The 22,786-nt window shown below is 37.5% G+C and overlaps 1 protein-coding gene across 2 annotated transcripts; it reads right to left on the reverse strand.

Moving 5' to 3' along the window:
* Positions 1-8,483: 8,483 nt before the first annotated feature.
* Positions 8,484-12,787, reverse strand: LOC127643597 (homeobox protein engrailed-1-B-like). Of its 2 annotated transcripts, XM_052126386.1 has the most exons (3): positions 12,660-12,787; positions 12,008-12,553; positions 8,484-9,380 (listed from the first exon to the last, which is right to left on the reverse strand). In XM_052126386.1, the coding sequence occupies exons 2-3, from the start codon at positions 12,510-12,512 to the stop codon at positions 9,061-9,063; spliced, it is 825 nt and encodes a 274-aa protein (XP_051982346.1). In that variant the 5' UTR covers positions 12,513-12,553; positions 12,660-12,787; the 3' UTR covers positions 8,484-9,060. The 2 variants fall into 2 exon arrangements, with proteins under 2 accessions (XP_051982346.1, XP_051982345.1); XM_052126385.1 differs by having other exon boundaries at positions 8,486-9,380; positions 12,008-12,781.
* Between the last annotated feature and the right edge of the window lie 9,999 nt (positions 12,788-22,786).

Consider the following 22,786-nt stretch of genomic DNA (forward strand, 5'->3'; position numbering starts at 1 on the left):
GGCTGGTATTTTTGCTATAGGAGGCCATGGATTGGGAAATCCACATATCGACATTATACTGTTAACCCCCTATATCTTTCTTAGTTCCCAACAAGTATCCTCCTCCTCCTATGATGATGATGATGATGAAACAAATATATGAATTATAAACCAATGTCCTATCATTCGTTTATTGCCTGAAATACAGTATACTGAGAATATAGTAAATTGAGCAGCAATTTTACTTTTAGAAATAGGAGAACATGCAGATACAGCAAATATGTCTTTATATCTTGATTTACTGTTTTCTGTTTTCTAGTTTTAAACTTAGTTTCGCGATGAAAATAGACATATAAGCTGATAGAGAGAAGCAAGTTAAGAAAATGGCGGATCCTCTCCTGGAAATAAAGATAAACTACTTAAAGAAACTTACATTTTTAACCATTTCGTTTTCCATCAGTAGGCTACTACTGTATGTTTGGTTTGTTCGAATGCGACAATTTGCACACGCATTTCATTATCTTAAATTAAACTATTTAATTATAATCAGATATTCATTGAAACTTTTTCGTTAATCTTCTTTACGCTTAAAATGAAATTATTTTCTGGTGATGACTTCACACTTCTCTTCTGTCTGCTTTGCGCTTCAGTTGTAGCGTTGATGGCGCCCCTTGACCCAAACCGACGCTCAAGTTTATATTCCAGCGGGTGAAAGGCGACGCCGCAGACCACCCCTTCTGTACGGTACTCCATCAGCCCCTGGTACATATTAATGTTATTTTCGGGTCATTTAACTGCTCTGTTCTGGAGGGCTAGGGGCTGACGTTAAACCATAAATCATGGAGCTGTGGAACAGGATGGTGCCATAAGAGATTATCATTATGGATTTTAGGTGAGGTTAAAGTACAGAACCTTATTGGGTAATGATAACGGTACATTTAGATCCGTTGACAGGCATGTTTCACCACTGAGGCATTTAAGCAACATATATTCAGGCCTACCTCATTTAACAATGGTGTACAGTAATGGTTAAAAACAGGCATTGACACAAACACACTTTCAAGCCATTAGTAATACTTTTAAAAATGATAAACCTTGACCCTCATTGTCAACCATAAAATTAAACTGTCATCAATAATCCGAATAGGATTTAAATTCCCATTAGTGGCTACATTGGGGACAGAGGAGATTTTAGAAAGACTTGATCAAAATGTTTTGCCATTTAAAATTATATATAGATATGGAGCATACAATTGCAACATTAATTAAGAAAATGTACTTACAAAGCCTTAAACACTTCATCTGCTCTGAGGAGAAAAAAAGTTTTGTTTTGCTCTTGATAGACCATTGCTGCATTTTCATGAGACAAATGAACATGTAAAACTGGTAAAACAAGACAAACTCTCTTGCAGTTTTGACTTTGTGAATAAAGTTTGTGGAATCAAAATGTGAAGACAAGTTGGCCTACTTTATTAGTCAGTTGGTTTTTAGCTTATAGAAGCCTTGCAATGGTGAGAATTAAAGGAATATTCAGGGTTCAACACTATAGTTAACCTCACTTGACAAAATTTGTGGCATAATTTTGATTACCACACCAATTAATTTCAATTTGTCCCTTTCTTTTCTTTAAAAACAATCTGGGTTACAGTGAAGCACAATGGACGTGAATGGGGCCAATCCACAAGCGTTAAAATAGGCTTCTCACTGTTTCAAAAGCATGGCAACAAGACTTAAACAATATGCATGCTTACGTGATTTTATTGTGGAGAATAAAAAAACACTTACCTACCTTTACTGTGTAAAGTTATATCCAATTTTACAGCTTTGTTGCTATGACGATGTAATGTCCAATAAAACAATAAATTAAACAGCTTTACAGCTCAAATAATACACAAGTTTTAACAGAAGAATTTATATAAGTGCCTTTAATAAATTATAAGCATCAAATTTCTAACTTTTAAACCCTGAAAAACGGGCCCAATTCACTTCCATTATAAGTGCCTCACTGTAGTAAAAGTCGTAGGATTTCAAACGAGTGCAGTTGCACGATATCATCAATACAAGTCAGCCAAATTTAGACAAGTCGTATGAACCCTGACGATTTCAATGTGAGTGTGTTGTCCTCACTGTAATCTATTATTTTTTTTTCCTTTTAAAAGAAAAGGAGAGATGAGTAGAAGTGTGTGTGTGTGTGTGTGTGTGTGTGTGTGTGTGTTAGCCTAAACATTTTGCCACAAATGTTGTCGATTGAGATTAACCTATATTGAATACCGAACATGCCTTTAAATGTGTAATTTAATCAAAATAATCGACTTCCGCATTCAATTATAAACATATATGCTTACAAAGATGGCCAATGCTAAAATAGCATTGCACTTAAACCGTGTTTGTGTGCTACGTAAAATGATTAGGCCTATAGGTGTATTGTCCAGTGTTACCTCAGATCATGGATTCTCAAAGGTAGGACAATCGTTCATCCTCTCTCGTGGGGAATGACATCAGGCCTGCTAAGAGCTGCTGTGACAACCGTGTGCTAATTGAATATGACGAACTGTTCTCAGGCTCACCTTTCACCGCCTCAGGACTGCATAGACCGCTATGAGAGACCGAGAAGGACATTTTGTGAATTCTACTGCTTTTGAAGTGCAATGCATACGGTGAAAGCTTAGCAGCTAATGCTAGCACACATCGCGGAAGACCCTGTCTGCCTGCGTCTGCTAGAGACGGTAAAGTAATAACACATGTGAGAGGCACGCGGAGTAAAGATCCTCTTGACCACCCATTGCATATGATGATACCAGGTGTCCCTCTCTTTGTTCTTTTTGTGCGTATACCTTCATTATATAAAAAATCGGCCTGACAGAGATGGGCTCTGAACAATCTGCACAGCAGATGCAATTGTGAACTGGGTGTACACCCACCGCTGTCCCACGATAGGGCCCCTTCTGTTTGTACTTAGAACTCTTGTCAACTCCCCTTCTTTTCATTCCGTTTTTTAGAGGTGTGAAGAAGCGAACAATTTGTTTACGCCATAAACGCCTATCAGTCCAGTTTCAAGCACTTTGAGAGAGAGGTGACCTGAAAACCACTTGTGTTTAGATGGAAGCTATTAATAGCGTTTAATAAAATACCAAAGTGGGCTTGTGCATGTATGCGCTTATAAATTATTGACAAGAATAAATTAACAGAAAACGTAAATGCCAACTTGATTGTAGACATAGGCTACGTCTGGTCGCGCACAATAATTAAGAATATTCTTAAATATAACATTTATTTAAAAACTTTTGAATAAATGTCAAAGTTTTGTTGGAGTTGTTAAGACTAAGCAAATAATTGATTTTCGCATTATTTACTTTGGGGCCCTTTGTTTTTTTCTTTTGGAGAAATGCAGTAATTTATTAATGTGTTTCTTTATTTTGGGACTTTTTACATATTACAGAGTCGTGTAACTGTAGCAATTTCATAAATATTTCGTAAATCTTCAATTTCATAAATTCAAGACAATTAACATAACTATTGGTAATGTTAACATTTTAAGTTTAATTATTTTGTGACTTTTGTGTTGAAATATTCTTTTTTGCTGGCTTCAGCCAGCAAACACCAAGCTTTGCAGATGGTATCAAAACTTTGATATATAATATATATATCTCACCATAATACTCTTATTTTTTTTGCAAAGAGTCTGGCTCTGTGCAGCTGACCAGTTGGAGTGGGTTTATGGGAATGGAGGTAGGCTACATGGTTATATCCACCATGTAATGTTCATTTATCTGCTCCACATTTGTGGCTGCTCGCCCAGTGGTCGTAAAGCCCACCCTGGCGCATTGGAAGGTTGGCATCCAATGTCACCCTTTTTTTGGATCACCACACCAGTATCTGTATACATTTGTCGCACATTTTCAACAGCAAAAGCTGAAATTATGTGGACCTTGAAGGAAGGGGGCAAACAGGTTTAGAATAGAAAATAAGTGAATTTTTGCAATATGGGTAGACCAATGAGAACAATAGAAAACGGGCGTTTTGACCTCTTGGGAGCACGTTCGTACATTGAAGGGGCAGCAGTTTTCACAAAATATTCACTTGCATTCTACGTTTAGATTTCACAGAGCATGGATAACCTTCATCTCTGATTATGCTTTATTTTAGAAGTAACTTTAAGAGGTTAAGAGAACATTAGGTAAACCTTAGCAAGACGTAGGGCAACGATCTCCAAACCAAAACTTTCCTGGCGAACCAAGAGAGAACGTTAGAATGTCCGTTCTGGGTACGTTCTGGAAACCAAAATTGTTAGCTGGGTTTGTGTCCAACAGAACAGCATATCTCCAATGCAATTGATTGTTTGACCCTTAAACGGAAAACAAAACGTATTACCATAAACGCTGGTTCATAAAGAGGATTATACCAGGTTGTAAGCAATTCAACAAAGCATGTTTGTGATCTAAGCCATAGTGCATCCGTGCGCACGACAGAAAAACATGCTGTCTATCTGTAGCCTATGCAAGCACATTGCAATGTGTAAGCGTCGGGCGCTAGCAGTGTTATGACGCTAAAGCCCTTGAACCTCTGGTCCCCCACCCACGGTGTGTTCTAATAGGATTACCAATCACTTAGCTCCTATATATGCATCCTTTATCCTATTCACGGTCACAGGCCTCTTCCGCTGCCCTTTGATCAATGGTGCGCGGTTGCCTCTGGTCAACGAGAGCACAAACGGAGACAACCAAGCGAGGCTGTGAAATTTGTGCCGGCGATGCAGCAAGCTGTTCCTCCCAACCCCAGTGCCATGACCTTCGTATTTTACACTGTTTTCCCTGAAGTGCATCTCTTGGAAAATTAAAACGTATTATCTGCACCACTCTCCCCTTCTGTTCAACTCAAAATGTGGTTGTTCGCTCACCTTAATGTGAAGAATAAGTTTAGATTTCGTTCACAGCTGCCCTGCTAACAATGTGCAATTTCCATAGTTTCTTTTATTGCTTTAATTTGCATATATATTAAATACACGTTGTATGGTATGCTCGCTGTAGGGCAGAGCCTATTCTGAGCATGCGCTGATCTTAGCTGTCTTTTGTTTTACTGAAGCACCTGCCGAAAGATGCAAGGCAGATTTTGTGCCGTTTTTGAATGTGTGATGAGCTACATTTTTACTGAGTGATCACGTGTAATGTATGTTCCTCGCATAAGGGCATCGATTTCCAACATTTTATGTGGCCCACATCAGAACACTGCTATCGGATGAGTTCAAAACGAACGAGCAAGACGAGGATTTCTTGTCCTATAAACACAAGTAAGACGCAAATAAACGAGTAAAAACGTGAAAACAATGAGAAACTGAAATCTAATGTTGATCACGCGCTTCGCTCTGATTTTTTTTTAACAATTCAACAAATGTAGCTATAGACTAGTGTTTTCACCAGTCAAAGTGACTATTTACTATTTGAGAACGAGAGCATCCAGTATAATACAAAATCAAAGATTGTTTTAATTTACAGACTATAATTTGCATCTATTACAAACTATTGCTAGGCCTTATACTACAGTTTTGGCTTATACTGGTTCCTAAATATAATCCAAATTACCATATATTGAATAGCTAATATATTTGCTTTTAATATTGAAGTTTCTAATTTGCAATGGCATTATCATTTGAACGAAATTAGTTTTTTTTTCTTTCTTTATTGTACATCTGGGAGGGCCGCACCAACCTCACAAATTAATGGTATAAGAAGCGGCATTACAACAGTGTTTTATTAAATTTATAGATGGTCACGCGACAAGAAAACACGAGGGATTGGCTCCTATACTAAAGCAAATTAATTTCATATAATGAATGTTAGACAGATTGTAATGAAATAACCCCTTTGTCCTCACCTGTTTAAATAAGTAATGTCAATCGGTTTATGGGAATTCATATTTAATGTTCCGGTGTTTTGGAAATGGTTCTCTGTGTGCTATGTGTGTTAATTAAATTCACTGAATAGAGAACGCGCAGCAGAATAATAACAAATAAAAGCTGCCCGCGGGCTGCTGTGGTTGCAAAACCATTTTAGGTTGGCAGTAATTATATAAATTGAACGAAATGTCTGAATAGTGTTATTTATTCTCTATTTCAAGAGTGAAACAAAGTAGAATCCCCCTTTAGATCATTTATAAGATGTGATTAGGAATTTGTAGTATTCCAAAAAAATGGAATTAGTCATATAGCTCTGCTGTTCCATTTCCCCCTATTTTCTGCAAATTCAGGAACACATGTTCTCGTCATTACACAAAAGGCAGGTAGTAGCAGATTCCTTCAAATGTGTTAACTTATTAATAGGCCCTATATTATTGACAATTTCCAGGTTAAATTCATCAGCAATAACCTACATAATAACTGGTTCATATTTAAGAACTGTAGGGTTAAGTAGGTTTAAGTAAACGTAGTCGTGCAGTAACAATTGTCAAGCAAGTTGTAAAATTGGTTACACGATTTTAAAAGAAATTTGTGGTAGTCCTTCTGCAACATGCCCTGATGACTAATCGTCCAAAAAATGCAAGCAGCACCAAAGTAATGGCTAGATCCCTGAAGCTTATAAACCTTAACATGGCGTGACAAAAGTTGGTGTTCTTCTTTTTACTTAGAAATTACAACAATGAAAATGCCCAAAAAGTCAACATAAGAACAGTTATTTCTGACTATATGACTAAACTGTATTTATAGAAATCTTTAAGTCTAAATGTAAACACACACACCACACACACACAAACCAGGCCTGTTGTCGTATAACTATAATGAAGCGATGACAATAGAGCAATACAATCTGGATTGGAGAGTCTGACTTTTAAGCTTAGACACATAATCCTACAATGCATTATTGTCACAGATAATATAAACTTTAGCTGAGTTTTAGTTTGTTAGGAAAAAAGAGTTAATAAAAATTAGGCAGTTCTAAGTTACTTTCTATAAAGAAAGTTTATATTCTGAAAATCAGTATAGACTATAAAAATATAGTAAAAAGAAGAAATCTTTCCAACTGTTTTTAGTGATTGCTGCATGTCAAGCTTTTGTGTAAAAACGCCTTTAAACATGAGTTGTAAATATGAAAGTGTATTAAAGATATGCAAGTCTGATGATCACTGCGTTTCACTTCAAACGACTATTGTGGAGAATATGCAGATGTTCACAGGCCGGCACAAATGTGACGACAGCCCTTCATTGCCTGCGCTTGATATTTTAAAAACTAACATTCATGCGTTAAAATAACAAGTGAACTGCTCGGAAGATCCGTGGTTTTGTTTTGACTGCTTAACTTGACCTTTTAACCCGCTGGGAGAGTTTCCTGAACCTGTGCTTTGATCCCTAGACACGCACTCCTGCACACATTGCCTCGTGAAGACTCTTCTATCTGGAGCTCAACGCTGAGCTCTTTTCTGCACTGCTGTTGTCATCGCAGCTGGAAGTCAGGGATGCGATGTGCGACGTCAACATAAGAAAACGATTTTTATGGATGGTTATCGACATTCAGACAGTCTATTAAAATACCTTAGATGTGGTGATGTAAATTCGGCAGGCCACTTTACCGTTGCCTGTAGCATTCTAAACCTTATCATTCAAGTAGGTCTATAGACAATACAATCCTGCAAATGCCGAGATTAATGCACGAAACCGAAGGCCTACGCATGAAACATATGTAAGCGTTTAAATATACCGTTCCTTATGGAATATCTCAGATCTTACCCAGTCTTATTTTAAACATATCAGACAGATTCACAAAGCACATTGTCATGCGTACAATAGTGTAGCTGCTATTGCCATATGTAGAATACAAGTCAATAACGGGCGTCATGAAGAATATTTGTGTCCAACGTCTGCGTGCTTAAATTTAAATATTTCGGATTATAAGATTATAAGATATACATGTACCTGCTTTTTGAAAAAAATATAATAATAATAATAATAAAACATATATAATTTTTTTTTTTTTTTTTTTTTTTTTTTAATAAAACACGTTTCACGTAAAAGGACTAATGTTGAGTGAGGCTATTACCCCCAAAATATAAAAAAAAAATATATTCAGATATTTACAGGCCGGACAGCCACTGTCAGCCAGACTCAACCGGAATATAGTAGCCTATATTAAAGGTAAATGCAAAATGCCCTTAAACTGTATATTAAACTTTAACTTTAATGTTTTCAATATTTATCAAAACAGCATATACTTTCCTTCAGATGATAAGATTATCAATAATATTAATAATGATAATTCTAAATTAAAAAAAATTAAATTTAGATTTGTGCACACTCACATATCTTTTTTCTGAAAAAGACCCTATAAATTCTATATCCGATACTGAAAATACGACGTTAAAAAGATATCACTCTTCATAAAATAATTGCAATACATTTGAATATATACGGAAACCCATTTTGCACTCATCGTGTAACCATAATCAAAATATATCGTTTAATAATAATAATAATAATAATAATAACAAATTTGGTATTTGTGATACATTCATAAAAAAAATAAAAAAAATAAAGTTAGGGGGTTGGGACCAGTCATCGTAGCGATTAGCTACAAATTGCATGAGAGTTTGTAGACTAGAAAAAAACAAAACAATTGCACATTCGACCTTTTTTATTTCAGACAACATAATCTGAACATATTAAAATCTTTGGCCTGAAGCGTTGGTTCAGTCACGCATTTGAAGAACTGTGAGATAAGGGATTTAAGAGACAGAGCTATCACAAAAACTAACAAGCCTGACATTTAGGCCTACTGGAACGGTGAGCAACCACATTGGGAAAAGAGATAAACGTTAGAAATATTCAGCAAGTAAGGAGCAATATAGACATCCCCTTATCTGGAATTAAATATACACATCTTACAATTTTGGCTATATATAAATTTTATATAGTGTTCGTTAGGTGCATGTCCATATACTGTATGATAAACAGGAATTTGTTTAAATAGCGTCCTTTCCTTCGATTCGCAGAATTTGCAGAATTTTCCTTTTCATTTGAGCCATAAAAAAAATATCAAAATCACTTTTGCCGGGGTCAGCGTCCATGGCCTTTTTAGGAGTGAAATCGGGCCATTTTTAATCGCTATCCTCTTTTTCATCTTGAATTGTTGTTGTGGAATGGTTGTAGAGTCCTTGAGCCATGAGCTGAAGAGCTAGGCCGTTCTTATAACCAGTAGCCTTTTTGATTTTGGCCCTCTTATTTTGGAACCAGATTTTTATTTGCGACTCGTTGAGGTTGAGTTCCTGGGCCAGCGACTGTCTCCGCTGCTCCGTAATGTACCGATTCGCCTGAAACTCGGCTTTAAGTCTCTGCAGCTGTTCAGCCGTGAAAGCGGTTCTCGGTCTCTTGTCTTCCTTCTCGCTTTTCTTCTTTTTCAATTTTCGTGTCCTTGGGCCTAGTGTAGAAACAACAATAAAACGAAGACATAAATATCATGAAGCATATGAATGCCTCTTATCCACAGCTGATAGAAAATGCCTTCCGCGCAATCTCATTGGCAGTTGGAGTGAAAAGACTGATGCGGTGTTAACATAAAGGCCATACCTGAAACTTCTGGATTGGGCAAGCTACTTTGGCTGCACTCTCTCCGTTCTTTATAAACACAGAAAAAAGCTCGTATCGCAGTTTATTACGCAACGCTGTTTCTTGCTGAATAAATAGGCAACGGGTTTGTAATGAACCATCTCTGAAGGATCACGTGTGTGTGTTTGGGTTTTTGTAAAGCACTAAGAATACGTCAGCTGACTTTTTGCTGAAAAACTCAATTGTAAAATTCAGTTTAATGTGTATCTGTTCTGTAAAGATGCTAGAAAAAAATGCGAAAAGGAGGGTGATAATTTAGTCAGCTATTTTGATTAAATTACTAAATTACTGATTACATTTTATAGGCCCTATACAATATGCCATTTATAAAAGTAACCCTTTTAAGCCATTTAATTCAAATGTTTTCCGTTTTAATCATTAGCTATTCGTGGACCCTATACTGTCCTCCTTTAGCCTACTAAAAGAACGTCATATAGGCCTCAGTCCTCGCTGTCCCTTGATCTTACACTCACCGAACATAGCTTGGAAGACGAACGAGGCTTTGTCTGGGACTGCCTATTCTCAGAAAAGCTGTTATTCAATTTCTGATTTTTAGGATGCATAACATGGAAGACGCGGAAGAATAACACCAACAAACTTGCAAGTTTAATATTACCAGTATCTGAGACAAAGTGACAGCATGCCTGCACATCAGTAGGCCTATATTTCATCCTATTTTCCCAAACAATGACGTATCGAGTTTCGAAGTTCAAATGCACCTCGTTACTGTCAGTCACACGATAGGTGACTAAAAAAATAAATAAATCGATATGTCAATCAGTCTTTCCTGTTCTATAGCCTCTGTCTTTATGTGAATAACATGTCATTTATTATCCGCTGCAGACGAGTTGTGTTAATTGCTAAAGATCCGAGATAGATATTTTAATATTGCATTTCTATTTAAGTAGATTTGTTATGTTATTGTTTTCAAAATATATTGTTTTCACCTTTAAAATGGCCATGGATAATACAGATTCAATATAAACCCATCCGTGCACAATATACGTGAGAAAAAAAAAGAAAAAAAAGAAAAAAAAAAAATATATATATATATATATATATATATATATATATATATATATATATATATATATATATTATTCAAAGCAAATATCACCAGACATATGTGATATTACACGCACGTCAAGAAAATAATGTTCTGCATTATCAATCAACAATTGAACAGAACTTAATGTCTTCCCGTCAGGTAACTCTACCGGTTGATCGAAATTCTGCTTGCCGTCTGTGAAAGTCCAGATTCTGATAGCTCAATCAGCAAGTCAATCAGTGAAGTCAATCAAAGCATCTTTTCCAACAACCCAGCTGACTTTGTGTCAGGTATGCACTAAAAAATGTCTTACCTGTCTTACATAAATATTTAATTATGTACGTTGTGAAATAAATGTATTGGTTTTAAATCAAATTAATTAATACGGCTGAATCAACCGGACATTGGGTTATAGTAGGTTTTAGGGGTCAGATTGGGTAGAAATAGTCCCTTTAAAGTCAACAATGGCACACTTATATAGGCTACTGTTCACAGTGATGATTAACATGGTGACATATGGAGATTCACGAAAGGCAGCTAAATTCATTCTACCAGCTGTGATTCTCTCTCTAAAACTTGACATGTCAAAAGTCAGTTTCGATATATAGCCTATAGAATCTCATATAGCCTTTTCAATGTAAATATGGCCAGCAGCACATGGATTTACCGAATAACACCACAAAGCATAGTTAAACATCGTTACGTCTCTTCTTCTTTTTCCTTCATAATTGAGGTCATTTTACTCAAATTATCAACACTTTCATATGAATTGGAATACTTTATAGATTTCCAACCGCACATACAGACACTTGAATTAGAAGCTGCAATAAAGAAATTCACCATAAAACCAATGACAAGCAGTAACAACATTATTATATATTAACAATATTATTTCAAACACATTTAATTTCATATGAATACACATTACCTTTATATTTTTAAATCATTGTTTTTCTAATTTCAGTAACTATAGGGCCTATTAATTGGAATTAGCCTAGACATTAGACAGGAATTGCAATTACCCAGGGTAGAAATATGATTTTTGCGCATCCCGCTGAACGTACGCTATGCTACTTTGCGTATTTTTTTTATTTTGTTTCCTCTCCAAAAACGACTTAAGTGAGCCAAATGTGATCCCATTTTAGTCTGCGGCCTAAGTGACAATTGTTCGCTCATGCCCCTCCAATTTCTAAAACTGTTGGGAAAATGTTGTGAGGTTGAGTTTTTGGACTCTATAAAACGAGTAAACGTATTAAACCCTGCTGTCAAATAATCAAAGGTCGCCATGTAGGCTACGATGCACCTCCAAAAAAGTTTGATAGGAGCAGCTTCACGTCAATTAGCTAAACTCAATGTAATCATACAATGGAATTAAGAAACTAGCGCCTTACCAGATGAAGGTCTGTCCGAGTACCTGGTGCAGTACACCCACGCAGGCCATAGTAAAGGCTGCGAATCTTTAGCCGGCGGAGTTCCCCCGTTAGCTTTAACCACCATTATCGACGTCGTATTCTCTCCGTACCTTGGTGTGGTAGTTCCATTTCCTTCGACAAGCTTCGCCGAAGACTGCTTTGAGGATGGCGAAGAAGACGAGGAAGAAGAAGTGCTGTCACTACTACAGTTTGAATCCTGGCAAAGGCTGCTATTATGCGACGGCCTTATCACCATAGGGTTAACGTTCTCCCTGCCCGAGGTTTGTGCTCGGTCCCTACTCCCAAGATCTTTCTTACAGCCGAAGTCTGGCCTTAGAATATTGTCAATGAAAAAGTTCGTGGTTCTGTGGGCTTGCTGCGCTGCCTGGTGAGGTAAAATCGGAGGAGATGGAATATTGGGTGACAGCGAGACGCTCTCAGACTCAGTCGAATCACGACTATTTTGATCCTTTTGCTCCTCCATGACTGGGACCGCTGGATCGTGGTCTTCACAGCAAAATTCCACTTGTTGCAAAGAAAAATATCCGGATAAGAGACGACAAACAAGAATACAGTCTATAATGTTATTATAAAGGTATACGAAATACCTTCAGGAAACCGACTGTCATACCATCGGAATGCTTTCCGCGATCAAGGCGTTTCAATTGTCAAAACACACCCGTTATTCATGTCAGACAATACATGGCGCGATGCTCCGCAGTCCTTGTCTCGCTGCCCCGTGTGACAGCTCCCGCTTCCCAAACTCTTTCTGAAATCACTGTGCCCCTCACATACTTTTTTCCTTAACCGGAAGCACGTGAGCAAGACACACGTGCAATGGACCAATAGGGTACCAACATCCTTAGTGTCACAAGAAGAGAATATCCAATAGAGTTTTACGATCTTATGCAAATAAAGAATAGGTGCGAGTTCCAAGACCAAGTCCGCTGGTGAACATGAAATCCGCTCTAATGAGGACTGGATGTTTCTGGATCGGCAAAGGTTTTTGACAGAGAAGATCTGACATTGCAGACATACAATTCATTATTTTAGTTGGTCCTTGTGTTTTTACCAAAACTAAATACACCAATAACATCGCGGAACAGCTCTTTCCGACATTGTTAGTGTGGTGTGCACGGTGTCAATGAAGGATACCAAGCGTTCATCATAAGATTTTGAAATTGAGATAATAATAATAATAATAATAAAACACAATGGCAATTATGGTTGCATTTGTTTTAATTAGTAGTATAGCCATTATTTGTGATGTTCCGTATATAGCTACTATGTTTTACTTAACTATTGCAACACCAAAGTTGGTTTAAGCATTCTCCTCCACTAACCGTTTTACGCTTCACCAATGGAGGACCAAATCAACACAAAGTCAACACAACACCAAATATATAGGCCTAATGGTCTTTTCTGAATTTTCACACGACCTTCAGAAGCTGCGTTTGCCTACACTGAGAAAACAAGCGCATTAAAAAATCATACAATAATGCTGGCTATACGTAGTGTTTTGAATAATAAAGTAAAACGCAAGACGGGTTTATAACAAGTAGTGGCTTTTAATGTAAGTGAAGATGCAAATTCAGTTTTACCAATAGGCTAATGCAAAATAATACACAATGAAGCTACGCCAAACAAACATTTATAATGATAATTAGTCCAAAAAAGGAATTTTAGTGCATGCGGCATTTATTCATATAAAACAGGATGGGTTGAAATCTTTATTCGAAAAGCTCGAGTGGGTACTTAATAAATTTCTAATTAGGACACTATCAATATGCTATTTGAGCCAAGTAGCCATTGTGAGGCACGCTCCTTTTCAGGCGGTAAATTAGCACTCCAGCTCTTATCTCGGCTGCATGCGACGTCTTGAGAGGGGCTGCAAAAGATAATTTATAGGTTTTAATTAGCGCCCATTCCGCCTGATCAGCTTGGCGTTCATCACTAGCGAGTGAATAAAAGCCGGTCAAAAGCACTGTCACTACTTGCTGGCAGGGCGCTTTATCAAGGTAAGCAGGGCCGTAATACACGAGGTGCAGAGGCGACGTAATTTCCCCAGTGCTGATAAAGCCCGTTGAATAATGCCGGAGTCACCTGAGACACCATTTACTGAAATGACTTTATTGACGACTTAACGCCGGTAATTCATTTTACCCTTCATGTATCGGACCTGGATTGGGCACAGTAATGGGATGATGAATGTGCAACGGCCCGCACCTCGTATTATTGAATATAATACACACGCCCTTCTCTAAATGTCTCGAAAATCATGTAAAAATCGAAGTTGTAACTATTTTAATTTCATTACGGACAGGTTGAAATATTGTTCGGTCTTGGATAGCTCTGTTGCAATGATGGCGAACGGGATATTTAATTAGAAATAAAAGAGGCGCTCATGAGCATGATTGAGTGGTGTACAACACAATGGGATATTAGTGGATAAACACAATAATATTCGACATATAAAAATGGGGAAACGCACGACAAATTTTCTGTTTAAGCATTTAGACAGGATACGGCTGATGCTATAATGTCTTCTATAATTATTCATTGAAGTTTAACCCAGTTTTATCCCAGGTGTGATTTAGGAAATGAATTGGGCTAGTTACTATCATCAGAGTTGTTTCAGCCAATTAGCTAACAGCATAATTGCCTTCATTAAAGTATGAAATATACACTGCTTTACAAGAATATACACCTTGTCATGCAAAATAAATCAGTGTACGCCGGCATTTTCAATTAATACGTAAGACCTTATTGTACATTTGACATTATATAAATGAAGTATCTAATCAAGTCTAATCTATTTAGTTTGAGAAGCCTAAAAAATTTGTAAACCGACGTGGGCAGAAAGTTTCTATTAGCTAAGAATTTTAGCATATTTTTACATTTGTTTTTTGCAACACACTGTTAGTCAGCAGACTGTTATTGCTAACTTGTACACCAGTCTTCAAGTCAAAGAAGGGCTCACAACAAATATTGTCCATATTTAGACCATTTATTGTAATTAAAAAAAAAAAAAAAACCGCGAAATCGTCTTAGTGATTATATAAAATAGCTCCAAAACGAAATAATTTTAGTTATTCCTATTACACGTAGGCGTAATCACGACATGACTTTTAACTATACAAAATGTTACATTTAGCTGACATTTTCTTGAGGAAAGTTGGAGGCGCTTCTTGTTTTGTAGCCTATACGATCTTTTTCAACATTTTCACGAGTAGGCCTAATGACTTTAAACAAAATGAGCACTGTATTGCAAACCGAGATGTTCAATAACATGTTCTTTTCATGTGCATTAAGTTATTAGGAATACAAATGATATGCAAAGTGTCTATCCGCCATTAAGGCACTAGTTCTCAATAACTGAACAATATAACGCCATTAAAATTGTGTTTTCAAGAAATAGCTTATTTATTTTGCTTCTGAGTTCACATCAGCAACTCACTAACACGCCTATTACTAATACAATGTTTAATTGACAAAAATGGTTATAACTGGACATCTTAAAGCTTGGTTACCCTACTTAATCTTAATTTAAGATTTATTTGACTTAATCACACGCGCGCTCCTCGTAAAAGTGAAGCCTATTCTGTTGTCCTTTTTTATGATGTAGGCTCAAGTTATTCAACCATGAACGGGCTCCTTGTAAATGACAGCAGTCCGTAAATCTTTGCTGTTTCACGTGGTAATAAATAAATGTAAATCTATGTATAAAACAGAGGTATCCACCACTGACACAGTAGACCCCCGACCTGACGAAAGCCTGCTGCATCTGACAGGTCGAAAGGTGTTGTTTTTATCAACGGTTTTACTTTTTGCAATTACAAGAACGCCTCCCAATGGATGTTCTGTGTAGTCTACAACAGAGAGAGGTCTGTCGAATTGGCCTAATCAAAAAGACTTCACCAACCAAGGATACATTAATGATACATGTGTGGTTGATTAATAATAAAAAAAAGTTAAATAAATTACCTAACAACAAGTAGCCTATCAAATAATTCGTTTTTTGTTTTATTAACTACATATTATAATTTTAGTATTGGATTAAAGAGTGGACCCTTTTCAGCAAGTCACATGCCCAGCTGCACCATATTGCTGTCACCAAAATGTTCTGATCTTTGTAAACAGTTCACTGCGATTAATGTATCAACCTAAGAGGAGAAAGTAGAATAAAACAAAAAACAAAACAAAAAAGGCAACACAAATGCCCGTTTCCCAACCCTTACCTTTATGACGAGACTCCGTCATTATTTAACATAATTGTGCCATTTGGAGAACCTCGTCTGCCATCGTGTGGTCAAGGGAATACGCCGACATAAAGAATGCTGACACGCCATAGTTTGTCAATGCCCCTTCAACAAGTGCAAGATCAGCGTGAAAACGGTATAGGCCTACTACCTGTAGCCTATATATTTGATGTTTAGGGTAAAACGTGGCAAAAGACACACCTTAAGGATTTTTTTTGGTCACAAATTGTATTAAGATTAAAAATATATATATATATATTTATTTTTATTCATATTAATGGAGCAACATAATTTGTGTGCACATAGGACAATAACTGTAATAGGGACAATAGTGCAAAATGTGTTAACTTTGGCCAGTTGGGTATCTTGTGACAGCAAGATGCTTTTTGAGGAACAAATTATGACAATGCTCATTCAAAATAACCACTTCAGAAAAGGGTTAACCATTTTCTTTTCTTTTCAATCACTTTTGGTAATTCATTTCAGATATTCTATAAACAAATTAATCTCCATTTACATTTACATTTATGCATTTGGCAGACACTTTTATCCAAAGTGAATTACAGAGCCCTTATTACAGGGACAATCCCCCTGGAGCAACCTGGAGTTAAGTGCCTTGCTCAAGGACACAATGGTGGTGGCTGTGGGGATCGAACCAACAACCTTCTGCTTAACAGTTTAGTGCTTTAGACCACTACCACCACCACCACTCCATTTAAATTGGATCTGTCAATGTGAGCCCACTTTGAACATTTTTCATCACAAATCTATCCCCCCAACACAAGACTGGACTATTATTGGACAGTTATAAAAAAACAACAAACATTTGATTTAATCACCTTGAACCAAACTGAAAATGATAAATATGTATATGTATCAGCTGTATGCAAAATTACCTACATCTGGTTTTTGACCACTGAAAGTGTGTACAGTTTAACATTGGAGCCACATGGAGAACCCCATATATCTGGGATTGAACCATATATGGCCTTAAAAATGTAAATATCAAAAGAAAATGTCAGATTCTGAGTGTCTGTTTACACTAAGTGCAAATAGCCCATCTTGTTGGCAGAGGCTCTTTACATTAACTCTGCCCACCACTGCTCAGACCAAATTCATGACAGTTATGACAGATTTATTTGGGGTCAACTTGATCAGCATCAAATGAAGGTGGGCATATTGGATTTTTCGAGATGGAGCAGAAACATTAAACTGGTAACAGGTTAGACATTTAGTGGATTAAGAGATTGGATAACCTAGTGACTATTTGCACTCCAATAGTCTGGTGGAAACACAGGATTTTATAACTAAACCCATGTGCAACTGTAGTAGCTCTGGGTGTAACAACGGTATGTGTTGTCATGCTAGAGCTCCGGGTTCGACTTTCACCCCTTAACATACCTTTTCCCCATGACTCTAATTTTTGTATTTTTTTTATCCCCTTTTCTCCAAAATTTGGAATGCCCAATTCCCTATGCGCTCTACGTCCTCGTGGTGGCATAGTGACTCCAGGTGGCGGACGAATCTCCATTGAATCTCAGTCCGTGCATCTTATCATGTGGCTTGTTGAGCATGTTACTGCAGAGACATGAGGCTTCTGCATGTGGTGGCTTCACGCTATTCTCCGTGGCATCCATGCACATCTCACCACGCGCCCCACAGAGAGCGAGAACCACACATTATAGTGACTACGAGGAGGTTACCCCATATGAGTCTACCCTCCCTAGAAACCGGCCAACTTGGTTGCTTAGGAGACCTGGCTGGAGTCACTCAGCACACACTGGATTCAAACTCATGACTCCAGGGGTGGTAGCCAGTGTCAGTACTCGCTGAGCTACCCAGGCCCCCATGTCTCTACTCTTTCAGATGAAAATTTGTATTGGTTGATTCTCAACATTACACACAACAAATCAAAACATTCATATACAGTGACAACCAGATTCAACCCCCTCCCGATCCCCAACCTCAATCCAACCCCAAACAAACATCCCTGTGGCCAAAGCCTGAGTACACACGAAGAAAAAAAAAATATATGAAATAAATAAATAACAATAATAGATGTTTTCTTATAAATGTAATGACTACTCTGCTCTTCCTTGAGCCAGCACTAAAGTCCACCCCATATCCACCCCATATCTTCCCGAAGATGAGTTCCTGCACACAAAAAAAAAAAAAAACGGGCCGTTCAGTTCAGTTCGGGCAGTCAAACTCACTTCAATGTCCTGCAAGAAATATTCAACAAAACCAACTCCAGCCAACAGCAGGCATAAGCACCAAACACGTGCAGATGTATCCACAAGCTGACCCAAATAAATTATTCTACACAAAACAAACTCACCCAGTTTTCGAGTATATGTTTAATGAGACAGGTCCACTATAGTCTAATACTATAGTAATAAATAAAACTCACAGTGATTTGGTCACAGTAAAGGTCAGGGAGTTGAGAATTAACCATGGTTTTACTGTAGTAATATTGTTTTGGTGGAAACTACATAGTTCTGATGTACGACGGCCGTGGTGTTACTACAGTAACATGTTGTTTATAGTAGTTAATAGTAACCATGTTTAATTTTGTGGTTACTATGATTTTACTAGAGAAATATCATGGTGATACTATGGTTACTGCAGTAAAACTATGGTTAATTTTTATAAGGTAGGGTTAGGGGTAGGGGTTGGTGTAGGGTGTCTGTGGAAAATGCTGCAGTGATGCCACAATATGCATGCTAGTATTTAAACAGGGGTGTAAGTGTATCTGCAACTATTTGCACTTAGTGTAAGAAGATGCTTTTTGTTGCTTTAACACTGTGAAAATAGCATCTGCCAAAATTTAAAGGCATACTTTATCTTACCTTTAGTTTATCTTGTGTTCTCCAAACGCATATGACTATGTTTGTTTGTTTGTTTCTTTCTTGAAACACATAAAGGAGTTGTTGGGCAAAAGGTTAGCCTCAGTCACCATTCACTAATTTTTCCTACTACTTTTCCCATGCAATGAAAATGAATAGTGACTGAGGCTAACATTTTGCTTAACATCTCCTTTATGTATTCCAAGATAAAAAGTCATACAGGTTTGGAATATGTTTTGATGTCATCCTGCTTTATCAGCTTAGTGAGGTGCCAGTGGATCATCTTATGTTAGTTGGGCAGCCATATGCACTGTGCAGGTTCTTACCTGTGAAATCCAGCTCTGGTAACTCTTACAGGAGTACACTTATGTAGAGGACTTTGGACAAGAGAAAAACAGGATGGTTAGAAAATGTTTTTGCATGACTATATCATTGTATATATCGCTACACCAACACTCTCAACTGATGGTGAGGCAAAGAAGACAATTTTAATGTAATCTTCATTGGTATCTGTAAGCAAACAAAAGGAGACAAAGTTTGTTTAGCTTCGGTCCTTCTCACCTCACTGAGCATTAAAGCAGAGGTTTGCAGCCATGTCCGATTCACTTCCTGTTCTTTGGTGACACATTCTTGATCACCAGATTCATATCCTACCATAATCAGTCAGAATATAATGCTAAACACAAATAATAAAAATGCAACTAACCAAACAATGGTGCATAGCTAACAACTTTTAAAAAGGAGGAGAAATTTACATTTTGTTGTCGAAGCTTGCCAAATTACAGGGCCTTGCAAAAGTATTCAGACCCCTGACCAATTATCTCATATTACTGAAGTACAAATGGTGCAATGAAATTTCATTCTGTTTGATATTTTATTTTAAAACACTGGAACTCAAAATCAGTTATTGTTAGGTGACATTGGTTTTATGTTGGGAAATATATATATAAAAAAATCATAATAACTGAAATATCTTGCTTGCATAAGTATTCAACCCCATGTGCTCTGGAAGCGGCCAGGTTACTCTGATGAAAGAAATTGCCATAATGAGGACACAATTAATTTACCATTGGCGTCCACCTATGAATTGTTAAAGTTGCAATCACATTTTATGGATGAAAACCCCATTGTTGAAGGATCATTGGTCAGGCTGTGAATCTGAAGGAAAATGATGACCAAAGAGCCACAGAAGTTAGAGATAAAGTAATACAAATGCATAGATTATGGAAAGGGTACAAAATGATATCCAAATTATTAGATATCCCAGTGAGCACAGTTGGATAAATAATCAGGAAGTGGAAGCTGCACCACACCACCAAGGCCGTCCCTCAAAACTCAGTGCTCTAAAAAAAAAAGGAGACTCATGAGAGAAGCCACAAAGAGTCCAACAATCACCTTGAAGGAGCTACAGAGTTCAGTGGCTGGGAGTGGAGTAATGGTGCACCAGTCAACCATATCAAGAGCACTGCACAATGCCTGTATGGGAGGGTGGCAAGAAAGAAGCCGTTACTCAAAAAGTACCATCTGAAAGCACGTCTGGAATTTGCCAGAAAGCATGTGAGTGACCAAGCTATGATGTGGGAGAAGGTTTTGTGGTCAGATGAGACCAAGATAGAGCTTTTTGGCCAAAACTCAAAGCGCTATGTGTGCCACAAACCTAACACTTCCTATGCCTCAAGACACACCATCCCTACAGTGAAGTATGGTGGTGGCAGCATCATGCTGTGGGTATGCTTCTCATTGGCAGGGACTGGGAATCTTGTTAGAATTGAAGGAAGAATGGATGGAGCAAAATATAGGGAAATTCTGCAAGAGAACCTGCTTCAGTCCGCTAAAAAAACTGAAGCTTAGGAGGAAATTCACCTTTCAGCATGACAACGATCCTAAGCACAAGGCCAAAGCAACATTGGAGTGGCTCAAGAACAAAAAGGTAAATGTCCTACTGTGGCCCAGTCAAAGTCCTTATCTCAATCCTATTGAGAATCTGTGGCACTATTTGAAAATTGCAGTCCACAAGTGTCACCCAACCAACCTGAACAACCTGGAGCAAATCTGCAGAGAAGAATGGGCCAAAATTACTTTGTCACTGTTTGCAAAGCTGGTACATATGTACCCCAAAAGACTTAAAGCAGTTATTGTAGCAAAACGTGGTGCAAACAAATATTAATGTGTGGGGTTGCATACTTATGCAAGCAAGATATTTCAGTTTTTTATTTTTCATAAAAATATTTCCAGACAAAAAAACAATGTCTGTAATAATTGATTTTGAGTTTCAGTGTTTTAAAATAAAATATCAATCAGAATGAAATTTCAGTGTACCTGTAATGAAGACTCAGGTTGGTTGGGATCCATCAGCGATTTATTAAGGTAGGCAGTGTCAAGTACAGGCAAAACAGGAATGTACAGGCAGGCAGAATCGTAGTCAAACAGGCAAGGAATCAGGGCAGGCAGTAATTATCAATGGTAGAGGGTCAGGCGTAAACTCAGTAAATGCAGGCGGCAGACAGACGTAGACGGTATAATCAGACAAGGGTCAAAACACAGAGAATCAGGAATAACAGTGATAAACGCTCAGAAATGCAGCCGGAGCAAAACAAGACTTCGCAATGAATGAACATGAAAACACTGTTTAAGTAGTGTGACGTTAATGACAGTCAGCTGGAGCGTAATCACGCCAGGTATGTGGGTTTATGGAAATTGTAATCTAATGGTCAGTACTCGGGTGAAACCGATCTCCGGTGGCCGGTTGAGGAGGCGCCTTCACCGGCGTTCGTAACAGTACCATTTGTAATTCAGTAATATGAGAGAATTGGTCAGGGGTCTGAATACATTTGCAAAGCACTGTATGTCAGTGTTGGGTAAATGACTCAAACATATTATTCTACTTAAATTAGTAATTACTTCTCTAAAACTGTAATCAGATTACACAGAAAAAAGCTAAATGATTAAATTGAGCAAAACTTTTCCACTTAATGAAATAATATTTTTTTTCTATCAAGTCTTGATGTTTGAATTTAAATAAATGTTTTCATATCAACTTGATAAAATATTATCAAAGACATTGTTTTTATTGCATAGAGGCAATTTATTTTTTACAAATTCCACTGTTGTAAGAGTAACAAGCTCTCAGCAATAGGAGATAACAACTTGCAACGAGTAAAGCAATTTATTAGGCATCCAGAGTCATTAACATCTAAACCCTAGGTTTATTTCCGTTTTGACACAAACGCTCCACGTCTGCGTGCAGTCGAACATGAGCCTGTCAAAGTGTGTTCATACACAAGAGGTTGGCGCATGCGTGCTACGACTGCAATGAGACACCGGACCTTCTCTTTAGAAATTATAGACCTGTGAAGATGTCTTGTCCTTCAGACTCGAGTTATACAAATGCAGGTATCTCCAGACCTCCTCACACATGCGCTCTTGACATGCACATCCACTGTTGTTGTTTTTACCTCCTTCTAGCACTTCTTTGTGACAGAAATGGTTCAAAATGTAAGTGTTGCCACCTTGTGGATCCACTAATTAGTGCAAATAATTCAGACGCATGAGTATTCTGCTCATTCAAAGACACGCAGTTGGAAATATAGGGCTGCATTCAATGCACACATACCCTGTTAATGGCGAGATTTACGTCACACATCTTGTATGTC

This window comes from Xyrauchen texanus, chromosome 5, assembly GCF_025860055.1.
Source record: "Xyrauchen texanus isolate HMW12.3.18 chromosome 5, RBS_HiC_50CHRs, whole genome shotgun sequence".
Taxonomy (NCBI): Eukaryota; Metazoa; Chordata; class Actinopteri; order Cypriniformes; family Catostomidae; genus Xyrauchen; species Xyrauchen texanus.